Source organism: Panthera tigris, chromosome A2 (assembly GCF_018350195.1).
Source record: "Panthera tigris isolate Pti1 chromosome A2, P.tigris_Pti1_mat1.1, whole genome shotgun sequence".
NCBI classification, from domain to species: Eukaryota; Metazoa; Chordata; class Mammalia; order Carnivora; family Felidae; genus Panthera; species Panthera tigris.
Window position 1 is genome coordinate 125,880,495 of NC_056661.1, and position 24,712 is coordinate 125,905,206.

General features: G+C 42.3%; 1 protein-coding gene across 4 annotated transcripts in view; it reads right to left on the reverse strand.

The window, feature by feature from the left end:
• The window catches only part of ELMO1 (engulfment and cell motility 1), a 524,791-nt gene that overhangs the window by 14,739 nt on the left and 485,340 nt on the right, over window positions 1-24,712 (reverse strand). For all 4 annotated transcript variants that reach the window (XM_042970062.1, XM_042970058.1, XM_007078577.3 and 1 more), the window contains 3 exons: window positions 19,449-19,561; window positions 10,210-10,317; window positions 2,418-2,500 (listed from right to left, as the gene is read on the reverse strand). In XM_042970062.1, coding sequence (XP_042825996.1) covers window positions 2,418-2,500; window positions 10,210-10,317; window positions 19,449-19,561 — 304 coding nt within the window. The remainder of the gene's footprint in view (window positions 1-2,417; window positions 2,501-10,209; window positions 10,318-19,448; window positions 19,562-24,712) is intronic.

Sequence of the window (24,712 nt, forward strand, 5' to 3'; positions counted from 1 at the left end):
CCTGCTCAGCGGCAAGTGTTATATAACCATGGGACCAAGTGGAGCCAGTGCTCCCTGAGACTGTGTTCTGCATCTCAGTGGGTAAAGGAGGCAGACCGTGAAGGCTGGTATAGTTAGTTTGCTGGTAAAGTTAAGGATGCTCCTCTGAAATCTGATGAGAAGTACAACCCCTGTTTCCCAATATCATGAAGAAGAGAGAAATGCAGTGTAACGGATGACCCACAGACTCTTAGGCATATGCCCTCGTGTCATTACGCTTGTCAGTCAAGTGAATTGCGTGATGGTGTTGTGACAGGCTTGACAAAGAAGGAATTCACATAGAGTTGAGGTGAGTAATACTTATGTAACTTAAAAAACAATGATCTTGCCATCGGCCTTCTTAGTTGTATCTGCTCCCCTTTATCTTCCTATATAGTACTTTCACAGCACTTTTGTTTTTCCTTAACCATAGACAGGGTCATCCTATGCAGACCTGGATTCCCCTTTGTCTTACAACATTTGAAATTACAAAGCAGAGATTGTTCACTTTAACGCTGATTGAGAAGGAGATGTGTATAAGCTTTACATTCCTCTTAGATACAGACATGGACGATGAAGGAGAAACCTATCAATCTGGGTGGTATTTTTGGTGCCAAGGTGGCTGGAGCACCCAGATCAATCTGAATAATTTTGTTCATGGATGGGTACTATGTATTACAAGATGCTGAGAGGGAGAAACAAATAATTGGCTCCCTGATGGCCCTTCCAAGGGCAAATACTTCCAAACTGAGGGCAAAGGAAATTCTTCCATCTTTTCAGATAATGCCTCCTCCCCACTCCCTCTAGTATGGAACATGGTCTATTATGATGATCAGTTGGTTGGTAAACTAGGAGGGGAGGGTGAAAAATATTGTGACATGAAGGAGATTTAAGCAGTATTCACCTTTGGGGAAGTTTTCTCCTTTAAGATGGGTTTCAGTTATTTCACAGTACTTTCCATGATGGTGAAGGCTATCAGGCCCTTAAGTTTTCTAAAACATTTTGAATCTTCTGGTCTCTGCCTTTCCCAGGCTTCATAGAGAGTCCAGAGAAGATACTAAGAAGGTAAGGACAGCAGAAGAAAATGAAAGAGGTTGGGGAGGAAGTCAGGGAAGGGAGAACATGAACATAAAGGAGAAGTTAGGAGAGGCCCTGAGAATGGATGGGGATGAGTGGAGAAGGCTTGAGAGAGGGCTGGGTGACAACAATAAGGGACAATTCCTGCAGTTGGAAGGGGACAGGAAGTGAGAAAATGGAAGAGGTGGTGGGGATTCGAAGTGATGAGGTTCTTTGAAAAATTAAAAATAGAACTACCCTACAACCCAGCAATTGCACTACTAAGTATTTATTTATTTATTAAAAAAATTTTTTTTGATGCTTATTTATTTTTGAGAGAGATACAGACAGAATGCGAGTGGGTTGGGGCAGAGAGAGAGGGAGGCACAGAATCTGAAGCAGGCTGCAGGCTCTGAGCTTTCAGCATAGAGCCTGACGCAGGGCTTAAACTCACGAGCTGTGAGATCACGACCTGAGCCAAAGTCGGATGCTCAACCGACTGTGCCACCCAGGCGCCCTAGTCAGTAATTATTTAAAGGATACATGAGTGCTGATTCGAAGGGGCATATGCACCCCAACGTTTATAGCAGCACTAGCAACAATAGCCAAATTATGGAAAGAGCCCAAATGTCCATCAACTAATGAATAGATAAAGAAAATGTGGTACACACACACACACACACACACACAGGAATATTACTTGGCGATGAAAAAGAATAAAACCTTGCCATTTGTAACATGGATGTGTATTATGCTAACTAGAGTGTAGCATACTAAGTGAAGTCAGTCAGAGAAAGACAAATATCAAATGATTTTACTCATATGTGAAATTTAAGAAACAAAATAGATGAACATAGGGAAAGGGCAGAAAAAATAATATAAAAACAGAGAGGAAGGCAAATCATAAGACTCTTAAATACAGAGCACAAACTGAGGGTGGCTGGAGGGGTGTTGGGTGGGGGGGTGAACCAAATGGGTGATGGGCAATAAGGAGGGTACTTGTTGGGATGAGCACTGGGTGTTATACATAAGTGATGAATCACTAAATTCTATTCCTGAAATCATTATTACACCATATGTGAACTAACTTGGATTCAAATAAAAAAAAAAGAACATGAAGAAAAAAAGAAAAGTGATCAGTGAAATCATAAGGCTGAGAGATGTAAAAGCATTAGGAAAGGACAAAGGAGGGCGGAATAAGTGATGTGCAATAGCACACGCACGCGCACACACACACGCACACACACGCACACACGCATTGCTACTAAAGCAGGGCTGGGCCCACCACAGTTGCTGACTGCACAGTGTGGATAGAACTATTTGCAATAATTTCGGAATCATACCTTGTTTTGTTTAAGGGCACCTTTCTCTTTCATATGAGGGCAGTCCTTCCCCGTCACCACCGCTTTGATATCTGCCACCGGCACTGCAATTCATAAGAGAAAATGAAAGTAACTACACCATGTGAAAGCTGAGATGTCAATAAAGAGTCAGGAGTGAGCACTGAGTCGGCGGGCACAGTTGTCATTCTGAGAAACTACCGCAGAAAGAGGAAATAAAAAAAGAGGCAAAAAGAGAAAGAGGAGTCAGGCAGGGTCCCAGGGACAGAAAGGAAAATAGTCTGCTAAAAAGCATCCCTGGGGAGAAAAGTCTATGTTCACGACCAGAATTTGTGAAACAAATACCCATTTGTGAAACAAATACCTAAGAAAAGCTATCATAGTCATGTAAAAGTGATGGTATTAGAATCAGTAGTAATAATAATGATAATAATACCAGTGGTGCTAATCCTGATATTAGGCAAGACCCCTTTTGCTAGGAACAATGCCGAGTGCTTTGCTTCTGAGAAGCTATTAGCTTCTGAGTTTTGGATAATGAGGAGAAGCAACCTTACCACAAAAAATTGATCTGAATCTGAAGAGTCACTCTCCAAATCCTCACTCTCTACCACCTTGTTAATTCTCACAACTCTGGGAGACAGATTTTTTTAATCTCTGTTTTACAGACAACGAAAGTAAACTCAATTAAATAAAGGGAACATTCCTTTCTGATAGGGAGATGGTAGCCGGTATTTATCTTGGAGAATAATGCAGTTAGATAAAATGATGTTATCTCATGTCTTACTCAGGACTCGGAGGAAGATAAAAGACAGGTTTGTGCATTTCAAACTTTTGTCAAGATCACCTGAGAGAGGGAAGGCAGTAGGATGGTTTGGAACCATTGCTTAAAAAACTGTGAAGTCACCTGTCCCTCTCAATCCCTAATCTTGTAGTCCCACAAGGGACTGTAAATCTAGAGGCCCACTTAGGATCTGCAGAAACTTCAACTAACCAATGCCTTAGACTCCCTTAATGGAGAAGATGATGAGAGATTTCATAATTAAAATTCCCCTGCTTTTATTGGGGAATTGGGTTGTGGGGGAGAGATTTAGACGAAGACGAAATTATGAAATATATAGAATATCAAAATGATACAACAGGAAGGCCTTTTAAAAAGCTAACATTTTTCAGGTACCCTAAAATTCCTAAGACTTTGTTCAAATCTGTCGATATCCCCGAGAGCTTTCTTTAGCCCCAGAGAAAAGTGGGGTTTTGATCAACTCTTCCAGGAATCTCTGCATATACTCCCTGCTATCTGTCCCACCATGTCTGCTCCTTCATCCCGCAGTCCTGATTCTAGATCCCTTCAGCAGAAATTACTTGTGCTATGTATCCGGCTTTCCTCCCTTTCTGGACATATATATGGAAGATTACACTTCCCAGCAACCTTTGCAGTTAGGTGGGGCCACATGATTATGTCTGGCCAGTGAAATGTGAGAGGCAACGGCATGCCAGTCTCTTCTAGACAGAGGCAGTAAAAAGTCACTGTCCACCAGAATCTCTTCAGAAACTGAACAAGCCATATATTCCATCCAGATGGCACAGCTGTGGGAGGGCAGAGCAGTCACTGGCCTGTGTCCCTGAGTGACTATGTGGGGCAGCACTTTCACACCCCATTGTCAGTCATGTAACATGAATGAGAATATACTCTTAGCGTCATAAGCCACTGTGATCTGGAGGGGTCACTTGTTCCCGCAGCATAAGTCAGCAATGCAGCCTATCTTCACTGGCAGAATCCTTTACCTGGGATGTCTTTCCTGTCTCTGTTTGGCCCCTTTGAATTGGCAGCTTCCTAAAGACAGTCTCTATAATTCCCGGACCTACTTTTGACCACAACCACTGACTTCAGTTCTTCTGAGATCCATTTTTTATAACCAGTGATCAGCCCTGTTCCCCTCAGTGGTCAATTGGGTTGCCTAATCACTACCCCAGGAGTGGACATTTGGGCCCTCTGGGAAGTTGGGTCGACTCCGTGTTTACTTTTCAGTTGAAAACCCGCCACTGAAGTGAATTTGTGAAAGAGTTAACATCCTAAGTCAAAAGCCTTCTCAAGCTTCAGATGGGGTTTGAGTCACAGTTACTGTGCAGAGAGTCTTTTGTTGTATCATATATAACATGGTCAACGAACTAGAAAGAGTTTCTACAATCTATAAATACTAAGTTACCCTTTGGCTTTGAAAAGCCATCATATGGAACGGGACAAGAGTAACACAAAGGTCTACAGTGGGAGTAGTCTTCAGAATCTCTAATGAGGAGGCTTCGGGGAAGAAAAGGCACTTTTCTACTGTGCTTGTGGCAGTACATATTCTGTTTTTTATATGCATTGTCCCCTGTCAAGGAGACAAGCTGCTATATTACTCACAGGATTATGGCTAAGAGGAAACACAAAATTCTAAAAATACAGCATGGCTTTTAAAGGTTGCTCTTTGCATAGTTTGTCCCTAGATGCATTGGAAGATTAGGCATCAGAAGGCTAGAATGCCGTCCTTTCTATTCCCATGAGCAGAATCAGACTCACGTCTCTTGAATCTACACTCTGAGGAGGCAGGAGCGGGCTCCTGATTACTTCAAAGTCAGGCTAGTGTTTCCATTAGGCATTTTTATGTGGGAGCAGCATAAAGAAATGGTGCCCAGAGATATGGGAATCAAAAGGGTCCCTGCTGGCACCCAACAGTCCACTCTAAATCTTTGGAGGTATGGCCTCATTTCTTTCTGCCCTTTTTTCTCAGTTTGAGCTGGACTGAGATCATCTCATTCAATACGACCATTTTACAAATGGGAAGACTGAGGCCTCAAGAGAGGAAATAAATTATACAATGTCACATAGTTAGTGCAGGACAGAGTTAGGACTGTTTTTTCTTCTACCCTACCCTCCCTTGCTTGGTCATGACTACTCCCTACGTTTGGAAGCTGTCAGAATCCTCAAATCATGCTGAACAGAGCCCCAGATGTGGTTATCACTTCAGACTCTCTAGGAAACTCTTGAACTGCTGATATCTGTGGAAGGATCTGTAACTGTGATTCAAAACAAAAATACAATTGAAAAGGCACACATGGCCACCAACATAGTTTTAGCTTTCACCACTGAGAGCCACATTGAGGCAGAAACCACCCCAGGAAGTAGCTAGTAAGCCATGAGCCCTTGCTGTAGACACGGCTCCACAGATGCTCTGGTGAGTGGTGACACTCAGAGGAGGGACAGGCTGATCCTTTCCCTGTTCAGTTCAATGAAAAATCTGATCTCTATCCTGGCAGCACAGAGTGGTGGGAAGGGCTGTACCCTTGGTATCAGACTGGCTTTGAATTCTAGATCCACCTACTGGTTGTACCACTTTGGGTTTAAGTTCTTGGAGCCTAACCTTCCTCATCTGCAATGTGGAAACTATGGCATCAGCTACTCATATGGTTGCTCCAAGAATGAAGTCCTATTGCAGGAGCCAGGATCATTGTTGGCTTCTAATCGAGGCAGCACAGGTAGTGGGGAAAAGCCTGGGCCATGGAATTGGATGGCTGCAATCAGATCTCTGTTCTGTTTCCCGGCCACGTTTTCTGTACCTCTGTTTCCTTAACTGTAAAACAAGGGCAATGATGTCTACCTCTCCAGGTTGGTGAGAGGGTAATTTATGTAGAGCTCTTAGCATAGTGCCTGGCATATAGTAAGCACTCAATAAATGTCCGCGATTATTCTCATCACCAATAATCAAAGTTAAATTGTCTCTATAGATCAAGGGACCTGAAGTATTCACTGTGCTTCAGTGACCCAAATTGCCCACTCTGTTTTGCTGTCTCAGCTGCCCCTCCCACCCTCTGTAATAGGCTTAATCGCCTTGTGCAAGGGAGTGAGCCTTCTCTCTGGCCCCTTGGATGTGGGGGGTGAGAAGCTCTGGCCTAGATTCTTTCAAAGGGAGGCACTGAGGGGCCTGGGGCACAGCTGGAAAGCAATGGAGTCTAGTGTCTGGTGAGGGTGATGCAAGCCTGTAAACTTAGCGGGAGAGATGTAGGGCCACATCTCCTGCCAAACAAAAGTAATATGAGAAGAGACTTCCTAAACCTTCAGGGAAGAAGACAGCCAAGGAGAGGCCCTCAATCTTTACTCGCACTCTCTATATCAAGAAGATTCAATTACACTATTTGGTTCATCAATATCTCAATATTCAGCACTGATTAACTCAAGGGGCGGAAGACAATTTCCCCCTTGGTCTCAAGAGAGGGCAATCGTACATGACAAGAGCAAGGCACTTGAAATTAATTAAAGGAACATTTCATTTTTCTAGTGGAATGAGGTTTATGACTTTTAAGGGCTCTAAGATGATGGGCAGAATGCCCATGGAATTGGAATTAAAGGCAAACCAGGTGCCAGGCCTGAAGCAGCAGACTTTAGTTTCCCAAGATGGGGCTTCTCATCTCGAGCACTTACCAGGTTCATTTTACTTATTTACGTGAATACACCCCCTACTTGGCTCACATGTGCCTACAGATATAATCTCAAGAACACACACACACACACATACACACACCCCTGCATGCATACACCTGTACAAGTATGCATTCCTGGTTTATTTTTCAATGGATAGACTGTTAATGGAGAAACTCTTTTGAATTCCGAAGTACTGGATTTCAAAGGCTGCAGAGGTAAGGTAAGGTAAGACTAGAGTTTTGGAGCCATTGTCAGAACGGACGATTGTAACCCTTTCCCAGGACCAGTATCACTCTGCGGCCACTACCAAAAGCCGTTTAGAGATCTGCAGCTCTAACCTTGCTCCTCTGTGAACACCCTGGCAAGCTGGTTCTCTCTGGCATTGGCACTCCTGGTTTATATCCGGTTACTTTTACCCTGGGCTCCTGGGGGTGCAGGCCTTGGTAGAGCTGGGGGTAGGGGCATCAGCTTGTGGCCAAGCCCAGGAACTGCCCCTACAACGTTCAGGAGCTGTCCACCCCTTGACCTTCTCTAGGAGCTAGGCTACCAGTTTCCTAAGCAACAGAAACAGCTAGAATGGGGGTGCTGCATATAACACCTGTAAACAATGCCAATCAAATGCCTATATGTGGGTTGAGAAGTGGATTATATCCCTATAACTACAGGAATAAATAATATGTCCAGTGAGGGGGAAAGCTGATTCACTGGTCCATGCGGGGAAAAAAAAATGAATTATGCTGTGTGCAAATGTGTTTGAGTGTGTGTGTGTGTGTGTGTGTGTGTGTGTGTGTGTGTGTTTTCCCCAGACCACTTTCCCTATTTCGTGGTCAGGTGAAGAATGAGACTGTGGCAGACTGTGTGTAGAACTGGTTGCAGGATGCTGGGGTGGCTCAGTTGGTTAAGCATCCCAACCCTTGATTTCAGCTCAGGTCAGGATCTCACAGTTTGGTGAGTTTGAGCCCCAGGCTGGGCTCTGTGCTGCCAGTGTGGAGCTTACCTGGGATTCTCTGTCTCCCTTTCTCTCTCTGTCCCTCCGTAGCTTTCTCTCTCTCTCTTTCTCACTCTTTCTCCCTCTCAAAAATAAATACATAAACATAAAAAAAAAAACCCAAAAAACTTCTGCTTGCTTTGAGCAATAGTCACCATTAACTCTTCATTTTCCCACTGTAGCAGTGATTCCAAATTGCTGGCCTCTGGACAGTTCCAAGTTCACGAGCAAAGTTTTGCCAGTAAGTTTTCACCAGTGAACAGCAAAGAGAGGAAAATGAAGACCAAGCTGTGAGTTTTTAATAAAGCTAATTTAATTTAGTAGAAGTAACTGTCCTATATTCCAAGATTAGGTCTTTCAGCTCTTTCTTATTGTTTTTCATGATTAAGAGCCCCTCCCCCTTCTTTTTTTAATGAAAGGAATGTGATATTAAATTTTAGTTAGATCTTATTTCTTACTAGACATTTTTTACCAAAATGAAAAGTTGGCAACCCACTGTCAAATCACTTTTTTTTTTGTTCTTTTACAATATTTACTTACTGGTAAAGCCAAATTTGGGAAATCATCACGAAGATTATCAGGCAGTATCTAGCTCAGCAGTTCTCATTCTGAGTGTACATCAGAACTGCCTGGAGAGTCTGTTTTAGACAGAGGTTGCCGATCCCTGTCCTCAGAGTTTCTGATTCAGTAGGACTGGAAAAGAGGCTGGAGAATCTGTATTTCTAGTAAATTTTCAGGAGATGCTGCTCACGGGTCAAGGACCATACTCTGAGAACCACTGGCCTGGCTTGTCCATGGTGGAATGGGGAAGGCTTTCTGAGACTTGAAGGGAGGGTCCTCATTATAGGCAGAGGCCTGGAATGCTGCCAATGCAGAGACACTGTCCCAGACGCTGTAGCTGTGGGCTTCAGATTTCTTCCACCTTCCACTAGCGAGGCCAATAATGTGGGTCAGAGAAGCAGTGCTCCTACGAAAGCAAACAACCTTGCTTTCTGAGCTAAGTGACTCTACAAAGACTAGACTGTTCCATTTCTAAGCTGGAGGAAGAGAGAATGTTCTAGGTTGTCCACCTGATATGTCAGCGCAGATTCTGAATGTGTCAGGAATTTCTCACTTGTGGTTACTTTTTGCCTTTGGTGGCCATGGGCTGCAAGGAAGGTAGTACAGAGCTGACTTCCTTAGGCCCTGGGGTGATGAGAGGAAAGACATTGGGGCTTGGGGCTAAGGATTCAGTCTGTGACATCCTGCTGAGATGACTTATGCAGGGTCAGTGTAACTTTTGAAGGCTACTTAATAGTGTTCTTTATTTGCTTTCTCACTCTTTCCCACTCTGATTTCTCTAACTGGGATGTCCTCTGAGGTTATGTTCATTTTATCTCATTTTTCTTCCAAACGAATGTATCACCCTTATGTATTTTAATGTTTATATAATACTTGGTTTAATTCGCACACTTAATACTGTCTAAGAACCTGGACCCTGGTTTGGTGTTGGGCTAAAATAATCTGGCAAATTACTGGCTCTTCAGAAACATACACATTAAAATAGAATTGTACAGAAACAGCAAATAAATACAAGTAATATGTGTTTCAGGGATATGTATTTTAGCTGATGATAGAATGTAACTGATCATAAATGTTCTAAGTGTCAGGGGCCCCTGGGTGGCTCAGTCGATTGAGCTACCAACTCTTGGTTTTGGCTCAGGTCATGATCTCATTGTTCATGGGTTTGAGCCCTGCTGACAGTGTGGAGCCTGCCTGGGATTCTCTCTCTCCCTCTCTTTCTCTCTGCCCCTCCCTGTCTCACACACAGGTGTGTCCTCTTTCTCTCTCAAAATAAATGAACATTAAAAAATACAAATAAATGTTCTAAATGTCTGAGTTACTTCTCTGAAGCAGGTTAGTCATCCTGGGGTCTACCATTAGCTCTGCATTCCGGTCATGGGATACACTAAACTATAATGAGTACATGTGGTAGGGACCAAGTACATGATTGATGGAAAATTATTCTGGGTCATCAGAAAAAGGCAAGCGACAGAGTCAGGTTTCTATTGTCTTTGCTCCTTAAAACAGCAACTGGAGAAGTAGTGTGAAAGTGGACATCTGAAACCCAGCTTTACATTTTTCAGGAAAGATATGTGAGCATTCCTTCTGTGCCCTCCCCTTTTCTGTCCCGAAGCCCCAGTCCATCGGGGTCTCGTGCGCGACGAGAATGCTCAGGCCAGGACCTACGACAAGATGAGACACATCCAGTGGATTTATTTGGGCTGGTAGTTTTCCTGCGTGCTATTTTGTGACCAGGAAGAGAAACAAACAACCCAAACTCAGTCCTCCTACACAGGAGAGCCACTTACATTTGTCCTGCAAGGAATCGTGGGGCACTTCTCCCTGAGGACTTTCTTCCAAGTCTCCATAATGCAGAACCTTGTGGTTGGGTGAAAGTCGACAGTACCAAAACTTGTCTGAAGGAAAAAAACACACAAATTTATAAGGTAAGTGATTCTGATTTCTAAAAGTATCGACATCCCGGGCGCCTGGGTGGCTCAGTCGGTTAAGTGTCTGACTTCGGCTCAGGTCACGATCTGGCGGTCAGTGAGTTCGAGCCCTGCGTCGGGCTCTGCTGACAGCTCAGAGCCTGGAGGCTGCTTTGGATTCTGTGTCTTTCTCTCTCTCTGCCCATCCCCCACTCGTGCTCTGTCTCTGTCTCTCTCTCAAAAATAAATAAACATTAAATTTTAAGTCTTCAGGAAGGAAGGAATTTTAGAGCCCTGGGCAATAGGCCTCTTGATCTTGCTATTTAGTTAGCACTGTTCTGACTAAAATACATTGGGTAACCACTGGGGAGGTTATTAAATCCTTCAGGCATAATGGCAGCAGGTGTTCTGTGGTGGTGGCTTCCAGAGCGTCATTTCATCAGTATTTATAATGACTATGGGCATCCTTCCCTATCCTCTTAGGTCTGGCAAAAGTGGGGAGGGAAATGTAGAAAAAGCAGCTTTCTTGGAACTCCCCTGCTTCCACTTTCCTCTCCGAGATTTTAAAACTGTTGAGGTAATTTACTTGTGCCACATCTTAGTTGCTATACCGAACCCCCACCCCTGGGGCTAATACATGCAAATTAATCAACAAATGGATTTTTAGGATGCCAGGGATACACATAAGGGGTGGAGTTTATGAGGAAACAACCTAAATGATTCAGGGATTTATCCAAAGAATGAGGATATTCACAATCATCTCCTCTCTAATTCCTAGAGTGTAGTCCTCTGAATAGACATGACTAGAAGGGGATTAAGAGGTGCAGTCTTCCCTTTATAAAATGAATAAGAATGGGGATGAAATGTATGGCACAGGGAAAACAATCAGTAGTATTGTAACAACTGAGTATGGTGACACATGTAACTACACTTATTGTGGTGGCCATTTTGTAATATACGAAGTACTGAATCACTATATTGCACACCTGAAACTCAAAAAAAAAAAAAAAATTAAGACAAAAATAAAGAACTAGACATGACCAGGGTCTTAGGACCATACTTACAAATAACTCCCTCAACTTAACCTCCTCTGTGTTCCAAGGTAATAAAAATGAATAAGCCTGAGAGGTAGGGGGGAGGCAAAAACACTTTTTATAGGTAAGAAATTTAAATTGTGACAGCAATCTTTGTGAAGCTCTCAAGCAAGGCTGTGCTTAGATGCCTCCTCCTCCAGGAAGCCCTCTGTGATTACTACTGCTGAAGGAACTCTCCTCATCCTCTTGGATGCCCCAGTGTCTTCTTTGATTATTAGTGCCCCCATGTTAAGCATCTTAGTATTTCCCCTTCTTTACCACAAACCCTAGGCAACTTGCCCTCGCAGGTGTACTGCTAACAATGACTGATGGAAGAAGAGGACTCAGGATACTCATGAGCCTGGACAGTGTGAAGCCAGAGCTCTCTAATGACAGCCACTGTCTTCATAATTGCACTGTCCCAATCCCTTGGCACAGTGCCTGGCACATGGGGGTTGCACAGTTGGTGTTGGTTAAATTGATAAATGAGGACCCAAGGGGACTTGGTCAAAATGCTTAAGGCACAAAGCATCTATGACCTTGAAAGCATCTATGACCTGTAAGCCCCTTTGTGCAACGATGCAGTTGGCAAACATGGCGGCCTTGGTCAAGTCACCTCATTACTGTGTCTACAAACATGTATTGCTTTGAAACTGCTCTGACTAGAAAGCTATCACAACCTTTTAAAGAAAGGGTTTTTCTATCTAAAATCGCCTGCACTGCAAAGCTTATATTTTAACTAGGACTCTTTTAATAGAAAAGAAAGATTTAAAAATGGAACTAAAAGCCACACAATGAACAAAGAAAATGCCCCAACTTGATCTACAAAAGCAAAACACCTTTGGGATTCCTATCTTCCTCATCTATAAATAGGGTTTGAGAACTCTTGAAAGTACTCATAATATGGCAATCCACATATTTAAAAGAATCTGAACTCTGCTGGAAAAATCTGGGAGGAAGGGAAAAGTTATTTTCTGGCTAGGGAAACATCTGGCGTTGCTCAATTTTCAAAATTATATCCATACACACAACATAGGTCATTTTCCTGGGAGAGTATTTCAAAGGCAGAGAATAAAGTTATTCCCTGAATAATTCACAGTCATTTCAATTAGGCAAACATGTAATCATCAATTTTCCATGAAGAACACATTTGGGAATCGGATTTGTAATTCACAATAGGAACTGTGAATTCCAAGGGAGCAGGCCATGCTTTGGCCGTGAGTAGCAATAGTGCTCAGGGGGTGGGGGGCCTGAATGACAGGCTGTGGAGGTTCCTCCTCCCCAAAGGGAACTTTCACCTTGCCTACATAGCCTGCAGTGACTGTCCAAAGCCAGCTGGAGAGATTTTCTACGAAGCTTTCTTCCCCTGATACCTTGGCGGTGTGATTTTTAGCTAAGTGAGCAACTGAAGGGTGACAGAAAGCCAGCAAGGAGTCAGTGAGCTAGCTGTGCACTGGGATATACAGGTCTTATTTAGAATAAGGTCCCAACCGGTTCTTTCCAGGGATCCCTGGCTTCTTAAGCTGGGATAAACTCTAAGGGTAATGGTAGGAACCTAAAGCCCAAGGGCCAGTATGATGCAATCAAAGATCAAAGATCATTCATTCTCAATATACTGGTGAGTGTTAAAAAATTTAAGTGGTATAACCAGATATCTTGTGAAGTAAAATGCACAACTTGTGTTCGTTTGTAAGACTTCAAAAGTTTTTGCTGCATATACTTTCAAGGGAAGTTTACTTATCCAGTGAATATTTGCAGAGTGCCTACAATACATGCAGCACTCTATTAGGTACAGCACAAAAACTGTTAGGGTGAAAGGCAGACAATGAGAGACAAAACCAAGAAGCTCTAGGGCAACGGGCTCCCTTAATTCTTAGCGGCAAATAAGAGAAACATGGTGGAAACACTTGTTTCCCAGGTTTGGGAAGTAGGGACAGGGACTCAGGGACTCTGGCCATACTGCAAGGAAAAACAGGGACAGGGAAGGTCTCTTGTGTAACATACGCTTCGATTCAGAAACGAAGACAGACCCGTGGCTGTCTGTCAGGGTTCCTGAAGGCCAAGCAACCATCTTTGCAAAGTTGCCGTTGACATCTGCTTCAAAGGAACCCAAAAGGCTACCCAGAATCCCACCTTAACAATAGCTGGTGCACAACTGACAGAATGTCCTCCTTCCAGGAGGCCTAAATTCTCTTGACTTTTAGGATACCACACTCCTCTAGTTTTCCTCCTTCCTCTGGCTAACTCCCCTCCTATCCTCTAGAAGTTCCTCTTTCTCAGTCCCCTACTGCAATGGTAGAGAGCAAAAAGATCGGTACGTCACCGACCTAAGTGATTGCTCTGTTGCTTCCCATCAAACAGGAAATCTTGGAAGGATGACAAAATGTTGGAAGAGGGGCTGAACTGGCTTGGGGAAGCTGTTTTGACTCATAAACAAATGGATGGATACTGTGCCAGTATCTTCCTCAGGATAAAGGCTGGGGTCATTAGTTCTGGGAAGGTTTCAAGGCATCATAATGTGTGTATGTTGGTCTCAAAGGTGGAGCTGCCGTAAAGCACAACAGGGCTGCCAGCTCTGAGCAGCGAACACACCGGCTCATCGCGTGAGACGATTTCAGTGTCAGCTGGCAGCAGCAGCTTGATTTGCAGTTTCTTTTATGGTAAGAAAAATGTGTATTTCTTTTCAAAGCCCAGCATGATGTTACTAGTTCCTCAATCCCTCTGGGCAATGAATGAGTGGATTATGTCATTAGAAGCAATTAGCAGGAGGCAGTGAGAACATTATCAAAGATTGTTTACTAGCATTTAAAGAATAAACAGGAGTTAATATAGAGGTCTTCCAGTCAATTATGAGTATTAGCACATTAATAGCCATTTCTTCATTCCCCAAATTCAAAAACTGACAATTTGGAGACAATTTTGTACTTCCTTTTCTTGGTCTGTCTCTGTATGTGTGTGTGTGCGTGCATGCATGCGTGTGCATGTGTGTGTGTGTGTGTGTGGGTGTGTGTGTGTGAAGGATGAGAGAGGAAAGCTGGTTTCAGAGCTCACAAGCCTGCTAAGAAGGTCTCCAGGGCTGATTAAAGCTATTCCCAATGTCACATAGATCATTACAGAGCTAATAACCACTGACAACTGTAATTCTTGCAGCACTGCTTGATAGAACTTTCTGTAATGATGGAAATACTCCACAGATCCTTATCCAATAATAAGAAAAGAAGAATTAAATTTTATTAAATTTCAATTAAATTAGCCATAGGTAGCTTTATCCAACAGTACGACTGATCATCTGTCTTCATCATCAAGGCTGGAGACATGTTTAGGGCTGGCCAGTAGGACCGTAGGGGAGGTGAGCAAGCTGAATAATAGCTACCACTGTTGAAAGTGAAATGCTGGGCAGTTCAGGGAGGCACAGGTCAGCTCTGCCATGGACTCAGGGAGACATCTTTGCCTTGGGTGCAAAGCCCCCAGTTGGCTGGTGACTGCTGGCACAGGGAATCCTGAGAGACCTGTGTTTGGGAAGCAGGTGGCCTTTACTAGAATAAATTTTTAGAGCACTTCCCTTAGGATTTTGGAGCTTTCTCAGGTTAACCTAAAATGTGCAACGTCTTCAATGTGTTCAGGTCTTCCTCCTGCCTAGGCTTGAAGCTTTCCAAGTCACAAAACACGAGGGACTTCAGCAATGCTTTTAAAGGGAAATGGTGATGAGATACAAGATTCCTCTGTTGGTCTAATAAAGGAGGACAATGAATATAGATACAGACAAAGGTCATCCTGCTTTTCAAATCTTCCTCATTTCACCAATCTCCAGAAAGAGACAGGTGTTTTGATTCAGAATTCTGCCTCCCTAGAGACTGCTGTCTCCTTTCACAACAGAAGATGACTCCAGAGCCCCAAATCCTCTTAAAGATGGTTTGGGCTAATCTGCACTTTGGAGTCAAACAGACCTGGGCTATGCACCTGGCCCTCACACATCATCTAAGTGGCCTTGGCCGAATTATAAGAACCTTAGGGATCCCTGTTCTTCTTTTATTAGGTAATGTTAATAATTATATGAGTAAAACATATATAAGATATCCACTTATGCACCTTTCACAGATCTGGTTCACAAATATTAGTATCTTCCTGTTCTTCCAGTTAATGGTAACCCTCCTGTCTACTACTGGTCCCTCCACCTTCCGAGAACAATGATTATCTGTTATTCTCATCTGCAGGAATGTGCTCTGTCCCTGAAAATCAATTGGATTTTCTTCCTTTGAAATTATGCTTTTATTTTCCCATTTTTGTTAGAAAAATAAGTTATGATAAGGCTTAATTAAGCCTTAAAAGAAAATTTCAATCAAGGACAGTGGAAGAAACAGCCTGCTCCTACAGGGGTTCTGTGCATGAATAGACCACTTGCGACTAGGTTTTCTGGGTGAGCTAAAAGACCAACGTAAGGTATATCACCCTTGGCAGCAGTGCGGAAGTCTGACAATTCCTTGGCGGGGGGCATGTTTTGGTCACTCCTGAGCTCCAAGTTAAGTTTGTCATGTTAGCGCTTAGAGAAGGGATGCTGGCCAACAAAATGGACAGTGTTTTCAATGAGAAGCAAAAGTTTCATGTTGTCATTTCTTGAAATGACACAACAATGTGTAGCCCTGGGCTCTTGGCAAGACGATGCAACATGAGTGATTCTGAAAGCCCCTAATCTCTATCTCTGAAATTGAAGGAAAATAGGGAGCAGTTTCGGATCCTGCAGATTCTCATGATGCAAATAATGGCCCTAACACAAACAACTTCTGGAGTTTCATCCGAACTGTCTCCTGCAGAAGCAAGGCAATCTATCTCATTGTGAAGCAGTCTGAACAAGAGCCTTCCATACTCTGTGGTAGGAAGAGAATGGAGTGAGGTTGGCATGTGATATCCATTGCCAATCTACCATCTGTGTTTAAAAACCTACATTCTGAGGATCTATAAGCTAAAATTAATGATAACTATCACTAATGAACGTTTGACAATGTGTAAAACACTACACTGAGTGCTACAGATGCAGGGTTTTATTTAACCCTTATAACTGTTAGATGTAGAAACCATCATCCTTTGACAGATGAGGAAATAGGAACGTAGAGCGATCTAGCGGGTTTCCCAAGACTACCCAGCTAGTGAGTGGGGAAGCAGGCACGAGAATGCAGCTTGATGTGTTTCACATGATTTACTGCGGTTCTAATGTGGTCAGAATTCCAGGAAACCCAGATTTGCGAACATCTACCTCAGTCTAACCAAGTAGCAGAGCTGTGACTGAGGCAGGTAGAATTATGGGTAGGTATTAACGCAGGTCTTCTGGCCAAACAGTGTGGTAAAGGACTCTGTCTGCTTCTCCACTTTCCAGTTCTGTGGGACAAAAAACTCTTTCATATTTTCCCCTATAAAGTTAATACTTGAATCAACTCATCTATATCCAAATCACTGTTGGACAAGTTTCAAGGGAGTGCGGCCGCCATTCCTTCACCGCGTGTTTGCTCTTTAAGCTGTGACGCCACATGGCTGCTCCCCTCTGAGAGCTCCTGTGGAAGTACACCTCTTTCAAAGGATTAAAATGATTTTACATCATATCCTCATTAACCTGTGTAAATCTAAATGGAATGTTTTGATGGGGTGATAGGAAACCAATTTCAGCACAGTCTGCTTTGAATCCCTACTTTTAAGCACACAGACCTAGTCATCAGACTAGGATCTTGTGCCGAATGTGGATCTTGTGCTTAAATCCATTTACCAAACACCAAAAGGCCTTCCTTTCTGCATCCAGAAGGATGATTTTATATTAAACACAGATGGCCAGGCTCCCTAGGGAGCTTAACTAACGAATTTATAATCTAGGTGCTAATATTTCTTCGTTCATTAGGGAAGTCATTTTTAGAAAACTGGACAAATTTTCAGATAACAGACTAACACCTCTTTAGGCAAAATACTTTCATTATTATATCTAGAAACAGGATTATTCTAGAGTCCACTAGAATAATTTCACCCTAAAAAGGGAAGACTCATGGCAAAGTAGACTGGAAGGTTATGTTGACTTCTTTGAAGTAAGTTCTGGAGGATCCTAGCTGAACATCAGTGGAGGCATTGGACGGTTTGTGTCTATGTGCCACTTCTCCCCTCCTCCTCCCACTTCTATGTCCTTTGCCCAAGCTGAGTACATAAAAGCTTTATAAATCATCTTATGGGAGCATATGTCCTGACTATTGAGTTTTTCAAAGGTGATGAAGAGATCAGGCATGGAATTGACTCTCTGGCTAACTGGGCTAATTAGAGATCATCTAGTCCTATTCTCTCACTTATTAGATAAGAAACTGTAGCCCTGAGAGGTCATGTGTCTGCCTAAAGGCACCCAGCTCGTTACTTAGAGTTGGGAAGCCTAGAATTAAGTCTATTCACTACCAGCTCATTGCTCTTTTCCTACACCATCTCCCTGAAGAGTAGGAGCTACCCTTTGTTTAAGAGCTACATTCATGATCACCCTCCCTCCTTATGCTAACTTCAGGATACAGGCCTTGTTAGCTCCATTTCAGATGGAGAAACTGCCCACAGTCATGCAGCTGGTCAGGAGAAGAGGCAGGACTGTGCCCATTTCATCTGGCTCCAGGTCTCCTGTCCTCACCACCATGCCACATTACCTTCCTGGAATAGGAAGATGTCCAATGCAAGGAATGTGGTGAGAAAGATGTCAATGCAAGAAATGCCCTCTTCCACTGCTCTCCCAAAGTGAGCCTTTCTTAGCACCAGCTGCATCTCAGCCCTTATTATTATTCTGCCCATTGTCCTCTCCCCTGAAGCCCCCTTTGAAGCTCACTGCCATAGCTTTTCAATCTCTGGGAACAACCCGAATTTTCATTCCTCAAGGAAGTTCCGCCGTTGGAAGTTCTTTAATATGATTTTTAATGGTAATATTCGAAATAGTTTGAATTTACTCAACATTCAGCACAAAGGCCATTTAAGTAAAGGGCCAGGGGGATGGGCTCAGCAAAAACATGAAATAATGTTTGTCATTAGCGGGTGAGCTCTGTGTCTGAGCAGAACATCCACTGAGTTTCAAAAAGATCTGCCAGAGTTTCTCCTGGGTCGTAACTGGTGTCTGTTCTTGGTATAACTGTTAATTCTGATGCTTGTTCCTGGCTGTCCCTCAATCTCTTCACCTCTCCCCAGATCTTATTTTTCAGTTTTACTTTCTGTTTGTTTGTAGGACAATATGATAGGAGTACTTTGACTTTTCAGTCAGCAGCCTGTCAAAAGAAAAAGAAACCAAATAGTGGGACTTCACTTCCCTAAAAACAGCTGGAAGTGCTTCCCACCTATTGGAACTACTCTAATGGCACCCATTTTGACAAGATATTTTTGGATTAAAATTCGTTGAGACAATTCTTACAAGAATTGTCAATAGAAGTTCTTCTTGCAAGATTATCAAAACTGATTCTATCCCATCTGGGTTCACTGTTACCTGCATCTCCAAATAAAGTAATTTATATCTAGAAGAGAATCAGTATTGGGATTTGGGAATAAGGGCCATCCAGGCTGAAAGTTTCAAGATCAAACCCAACACTAGGTGCCAGCTCTCCTGACAGCAGAGTGAGTCATTAAAAGTAAGGGCCATAGGGTTGCTGGAGTATGAATCCTTGCTCTTCTGCAAGTTGATCTTTGAGCAAGTTACTTACTTGAGTAAGTTACTTACTCCTCAGTGCCTTAGTTTCCTTATCTGTGAACTGGGCATAATCACAGGATTACCTATGGTTACCATGAGAATGAAATGCATTAAAATAAGAGCCTGGCACATGGTAAGTGCTCACTACATGTTAGTTGTTCTTGAACAACAGTTCCATGGGTGTTCTGGTAATTCTTTGATTCTCTCTGGGTATGCATCAGTAGTCAAATCTTACCTGGGCTGCTATTCCTGTTCTGAGTACAAGGCTGCACAGCCTACTTGTAAACTAGCACCCGTGCCCTGTGATACCCCATGGAGTGGGCCACGGTTCACCCTAGCTGAGGGTGGAGTGGTCCCAAACACAGTACCTTGCCTCCGTCGGCAGTTGAGTTTCCTAAAGCAGGTCCCTTCCACAAGGCGGTTCAGGCGTTGTTGTTTGATCAGCTCCAAGATTTCTGGCTGAATCTTCTCCTTTAGTTCCCTGTGAAGGACAAACATATATTCCATAGCATGCCTTGAGAACAGCGGTTGGTTGAAAGGGCATCATGGGCATGGCTTTCCAAGGACTTTCCGTGGTTTTAAATGCTTACCAAACATTTAAAGAAGAGTTAATACCTATTCTTTTGAAGCTGTTCCAAAAGGTAGAAATGGAAGGAAAACTTTCAAAGTCATCCTATGAGGCTTGATTCCAAAACCAGACAAAGACCTCACTAAAAAGGAGAATTACAGACCAATTTCCCTGATGAACATGGATGCAAAAATTCTCAACAAGATACTAGCAAATCGAATCCAACAGTACATTAAAATAATTATTCACCATGATCAAATGGGATTTATTTCTGGGCTGCAGGGCTGGTTCAATATGTGCAAATCAATCAATGTGATACACTACATTAATAAAAGAAAGGAAAAGAACCACATGATCTGCTCAATAGATGCAGAAAAAGCTTTTGACAAAATACAGCATCGTTTCTTGACAAAAACCCTCAAGAAAGCAGGGAAAGAAGGAACATATCTCAACATCATAAAGGCCACATATGAAAGACCCACAGCTAATATCATCCTCAATGGGGAAAAACTGAGTTTTCCCCTTAAGATCAGGAACACGACAGGGATGTCCACTCTCACCACTGTTGTGTAACACAGTATTGGAAGTCCTAGCCTCAGCAATCAGACAACAAGAAAAAATAAAGGCATACAAATGGGCAAGGAAGAAGTCAAACTTTCACTCTTTGCAGACAACATGATATTCTATGTGGGAAACTAAAAGACTAGACCAAAAAACTGCTAGAACTGATACATGAATTCAGCAAAGTCACAGGATATAAAATCAACATACAGAAATCATTTTGCATTTCTATATAACAATAACGAAGCAGTAGAAAGAGAAATCAAGGAATCGATCTTATTTACAATTGCACCAAAACTGTAAGATACCTAGGAATAAATCTAACCAAAGAGGTAAAAGATCTATCTCCTGAAAACTATAGAAAGTTTATGAAAGAAACTGAAGAAGACACAAAAGAAATGGAAAAACATTTCATGCTCACAGATTGGAAGGACACATGTTATTAAAATGTCTATACTACCCAAAGCAATCCACACATTCAGTGCAATCCCTATCAAAATAACACCAGATTTTTTCACAGAGCTAGAACAAACAATCCTAAAATTTGTATGGAATCACAAAAGACCCCAGATAGCCAAAGTAATGTTGAAAAAGAAAACCAAAGCTGGAGACATTACAATTCCAGACTTCAAACTGTATTACAAAGCTGTAATCATCAAGACAGTATGGTACTAGCACAAAAACAGACACATAGATCAGTGGAGCAGAATGGAGAAACCAGAAATGGACCCATAAATGTATGGCCACTAATCTTTGACAAAACAGGAAAGAGTATCCAATGGAAAAAAAGACAGTCTCTTCAGCAAATGGTGCTGGGAAAACTGGATAGTGACTTGTAGAAGAATGAACCTGGACCACCTTATTACATCATATACAAAAATAAACTCAAAATCGATGAAAGACCTAAATGTAAGACAGGAAGCCACCAAGATCCCAGCAGAGAAAACAGGCAACAACCTCTTTGACCTCGGTTGCAGCAACTTCTTACTAGACATGTCTCTGGAGGCAAGGGAAATAAAAACAAAAATGAACTATTGGGACCTCATCAAGATAAAAAGCTACTACACAGCAAAGGAAACAATCAACAAAACTAAAAGGAAACTGACAGAGAGAAGATATTTGCAAAGGACATATCAGATAAAGGGTTAGTATCCAAAATCTACAAAGAACTTACCAAACTCGACACCCAAAACACAATCCAGTGAAGAAATGGGCAGAAGACATGAATAAATGCTTTTCCAAAGAAGATATCCAGATGGCTGACAGATGTATGAAAAGATGCTCGACATCACTCATCATCAGGGAAATACAAATCAAAACCAACTGAGATACCACCTCACACCTCTCAGAATGACTAAGATTAACAACTCAGGAAACAACATACGTTGGTGAGAATGTGGAGAAAGGGGAACACTTTTGCATTTGGTGGGAATGCAAACTGGCGTAGCCACTCTGGAAAATAGTATGGAGCTTCCTCGAAAAATTAAAAATAGAACCACCCTATGATCCAGGAATTGCGCTACTAAGTATTTATCCAAAGAATGCAAAAAACTGATTCAAATGGGCACATGCACACTAATGTTTATAGCAGTGCCATCAACAATAGTCAAAGTATGGAAAGAGCCCCAATGTCCATCAACTGATGAATGGATAAAGAAGATGTGGCATGCGCGCACGCGCGCACGCACACACACACACACACACACACACACACACACAATGGAATACTACTAAACGATAAAAAATGAAATCTTGCCATTTGCAAGACACTAGAGTATATTATGCTAAGCAAAATAAGTCAGTCAGAGAAAGACATATCAAATGATTTAACTCATATGTGAAATTAAAGAAACAAAACAGATGAACATAGAGGAAGGAAAAAAAAATAAAAACAGAGAGGGAGGCAAACCATAAGAGACTCTTAAATACAGAGAACAAACTAAGGGTCGTTAGAGGGGAAGTTGGTGGGGGATGGGCTAAATGGGTGATGGGCATTTAGGAGGGTGTTTGCTGGGATAAGCACTGGGTATCATATATATGAGATGAATCACTAAATTCGACTCCTGAAACCAATACCATACTATATGTTAACTAACTTGAATTTAGATAAAAATAAAGTAAGAAACAAAAAGAAAAAGAAAGGGCATCATGGGCAGATGGGGCAGGGAAGTGCAAGTTGCATCTTTCCACGACCATCCCACTACCTCCCAAGTTGGTGCTTTAGAGAATTATTTATTAAGAGTTAGTGGATGGGGTTATCTGTTATAACAACACTATAGATTCTCTGACATTTACAGAATACCCACAAAAGCACCAGCCGCTTCAGTGACGTTTTTCTAGACCAAAGTCTCCTGAGAAATTTCTTCCGTTTCACAAGTCATAGATATAAATGCATGCAGAAACTCACTAGACTCTGCCAAGACAATAAATATTTGGTCACATTTCCCCTCTACAGCAGGTAAACTCATAGACTACATCTACGATCTGACCAAATAGCATTACTGGTCAGTCCCGTAATTACTAATTCCACAGCAAACACTATATCCTGGGCAAACCACAGGCATTCCGTTCTGTCTCACAGATGGGAAAAACACATCGCCCCAGACTCCAGCCTACAGAGATTGGGACAATCATGGGATAAATTAAGGATTATTTGCATCTGGTGTAGGGCTAATATAAAGTTGTTTTAGATGTACTATGCCATAAAGAGATCAGAAAGAGTACAATGGCTTCTAAATCTTTCTTTAAAGAGCATAATTTTTTTATCATGTGAAATTTTATGTAGCACCCTAGTGTTTGAGTCTGGTAAAGCTAGAGCTGTTCTAGCTGATGCTGGGCAGGAAGAACTCTCAGTAGAGGTGAAGTATTGATTTGAACATAGATCTAGAACTCAGAAAACTAGGGTTTCAACCTAAACTCTGCCCATGACTCATTTTTCATGTAGGTCTCAGCTTCCCCATCTGTAAAACGGGGATAAGAATCTTTTCTGGGAAACTGCTGTGACTCACAAGGGACACAGTATGAGTGCAAATGCTCTATAAGCACCGGACAGGAACACAAGGTATTACTGAATTTGCTTTGATAATATTCTCTCCTTTCCTCAGGCCACCTCTCCTTGTGGCCATATTTCACTGTAGTCAAGGCTCACATATCTGTCAGCTTCAATTTTAACTCTGGACCTGTTCTGGACTGTAGGCAAGCTGTCTCTACACGGTGTTTGGTTCACGGGTGGGGAAGGCACTCACTCTGGGTAAGTGTCTGCTATGAGCAGCTAGTGTCCTGTCCCATTTTAGCTCATCCCCTTCCTGTTTTCTCTCAAAATAGCTCATGTTTTGGGAATATTCATCAGTGTCATTAGTAAATGGGCAGTATTTCCATTTTACAGGTGGAGAAACAGTTCACAGAGGTTAAGTGTGGAACAGGGGTACAAACTTAAATCTTCTGCATACAAACTGCTCCTATTTATATGTGAGAAAAAGAGAATTAACAAGTTACATCAGGGTGCCTGGGTGGTTCAGTCAGTTAAGTGTCTGACTCTTGGTCGTGGCTCAGGTCATGATCTCACAATTCATGGGTTTGAGCCCTACAAAGGGCTCTGCACTGGCAGTGTGGAGACTGCTTGGGATTCTCTCTCTCTTTCCTTCTCTCTCTGTCCCTTCCCCACTCATGCTGTCCCTGTCTCTCTCAAAATAAATAAATAAACTTAGAAAAAAATTTAAAAAGTTACATCAAAGGATCTGGCCATTATCTAATGGGGTATGCCAGTACACTCTGCTAATACATATTTTAAACTCAAATGGCTTCAAATCTCTTGCCATTTGATACTGTTCCAATTGAGCATTTATAAAGCATAATATGGAGATTCATCCCTAATAATACAGCTTGGTATATTTGTAAAGCTATTCCTGTGCAGGCCTCCAGGGTCTCATCTCAGGCTTTCAGATCACTAAAGCTATTTATTATCAATGCTCAGCTTTTGTAAAATGGACTTAGTATATTGCAGCTTTGATGAACCCTGCTCTGAATGGGAGAAGAAGGTGGGGGAATTGCCAGGGCAGTCATACACAGCAATAAATCACTGCTCCTGACTTCCAAGTCAGGGCGATGGGGCAGAGAGGACAAGACTGTACTGCGGGATGAAGAAATCACTGGAGAGAGGGTTTGGGAATTTCTTTGATTTTTAGGTTAAGATGTATCTTTAAAGAATAGTTTTGGTAGGCTAAAACTCAATTATTAAAAAAAAGGAGATAAAGATGCAGAGAAGAGGACTAAAAGGAGGAAATAAGTGAAAGTACTTCCGAGTAATTTTAGTTGATGATTTATGACATCTTAGTGTGAGCCCCAGATGTGCTCATCATGACACACATTCCATTATGGAACCAGCCCCAGGAGACAGACCACTGGAATGAGTGAATCTGCTGCTGCAAGAGTTAGCCTTTCCTTATTATGAACCCCAAAGGCCTCCAAAACATGACTGGACAATGAGAAAAAGGGGACAACTTT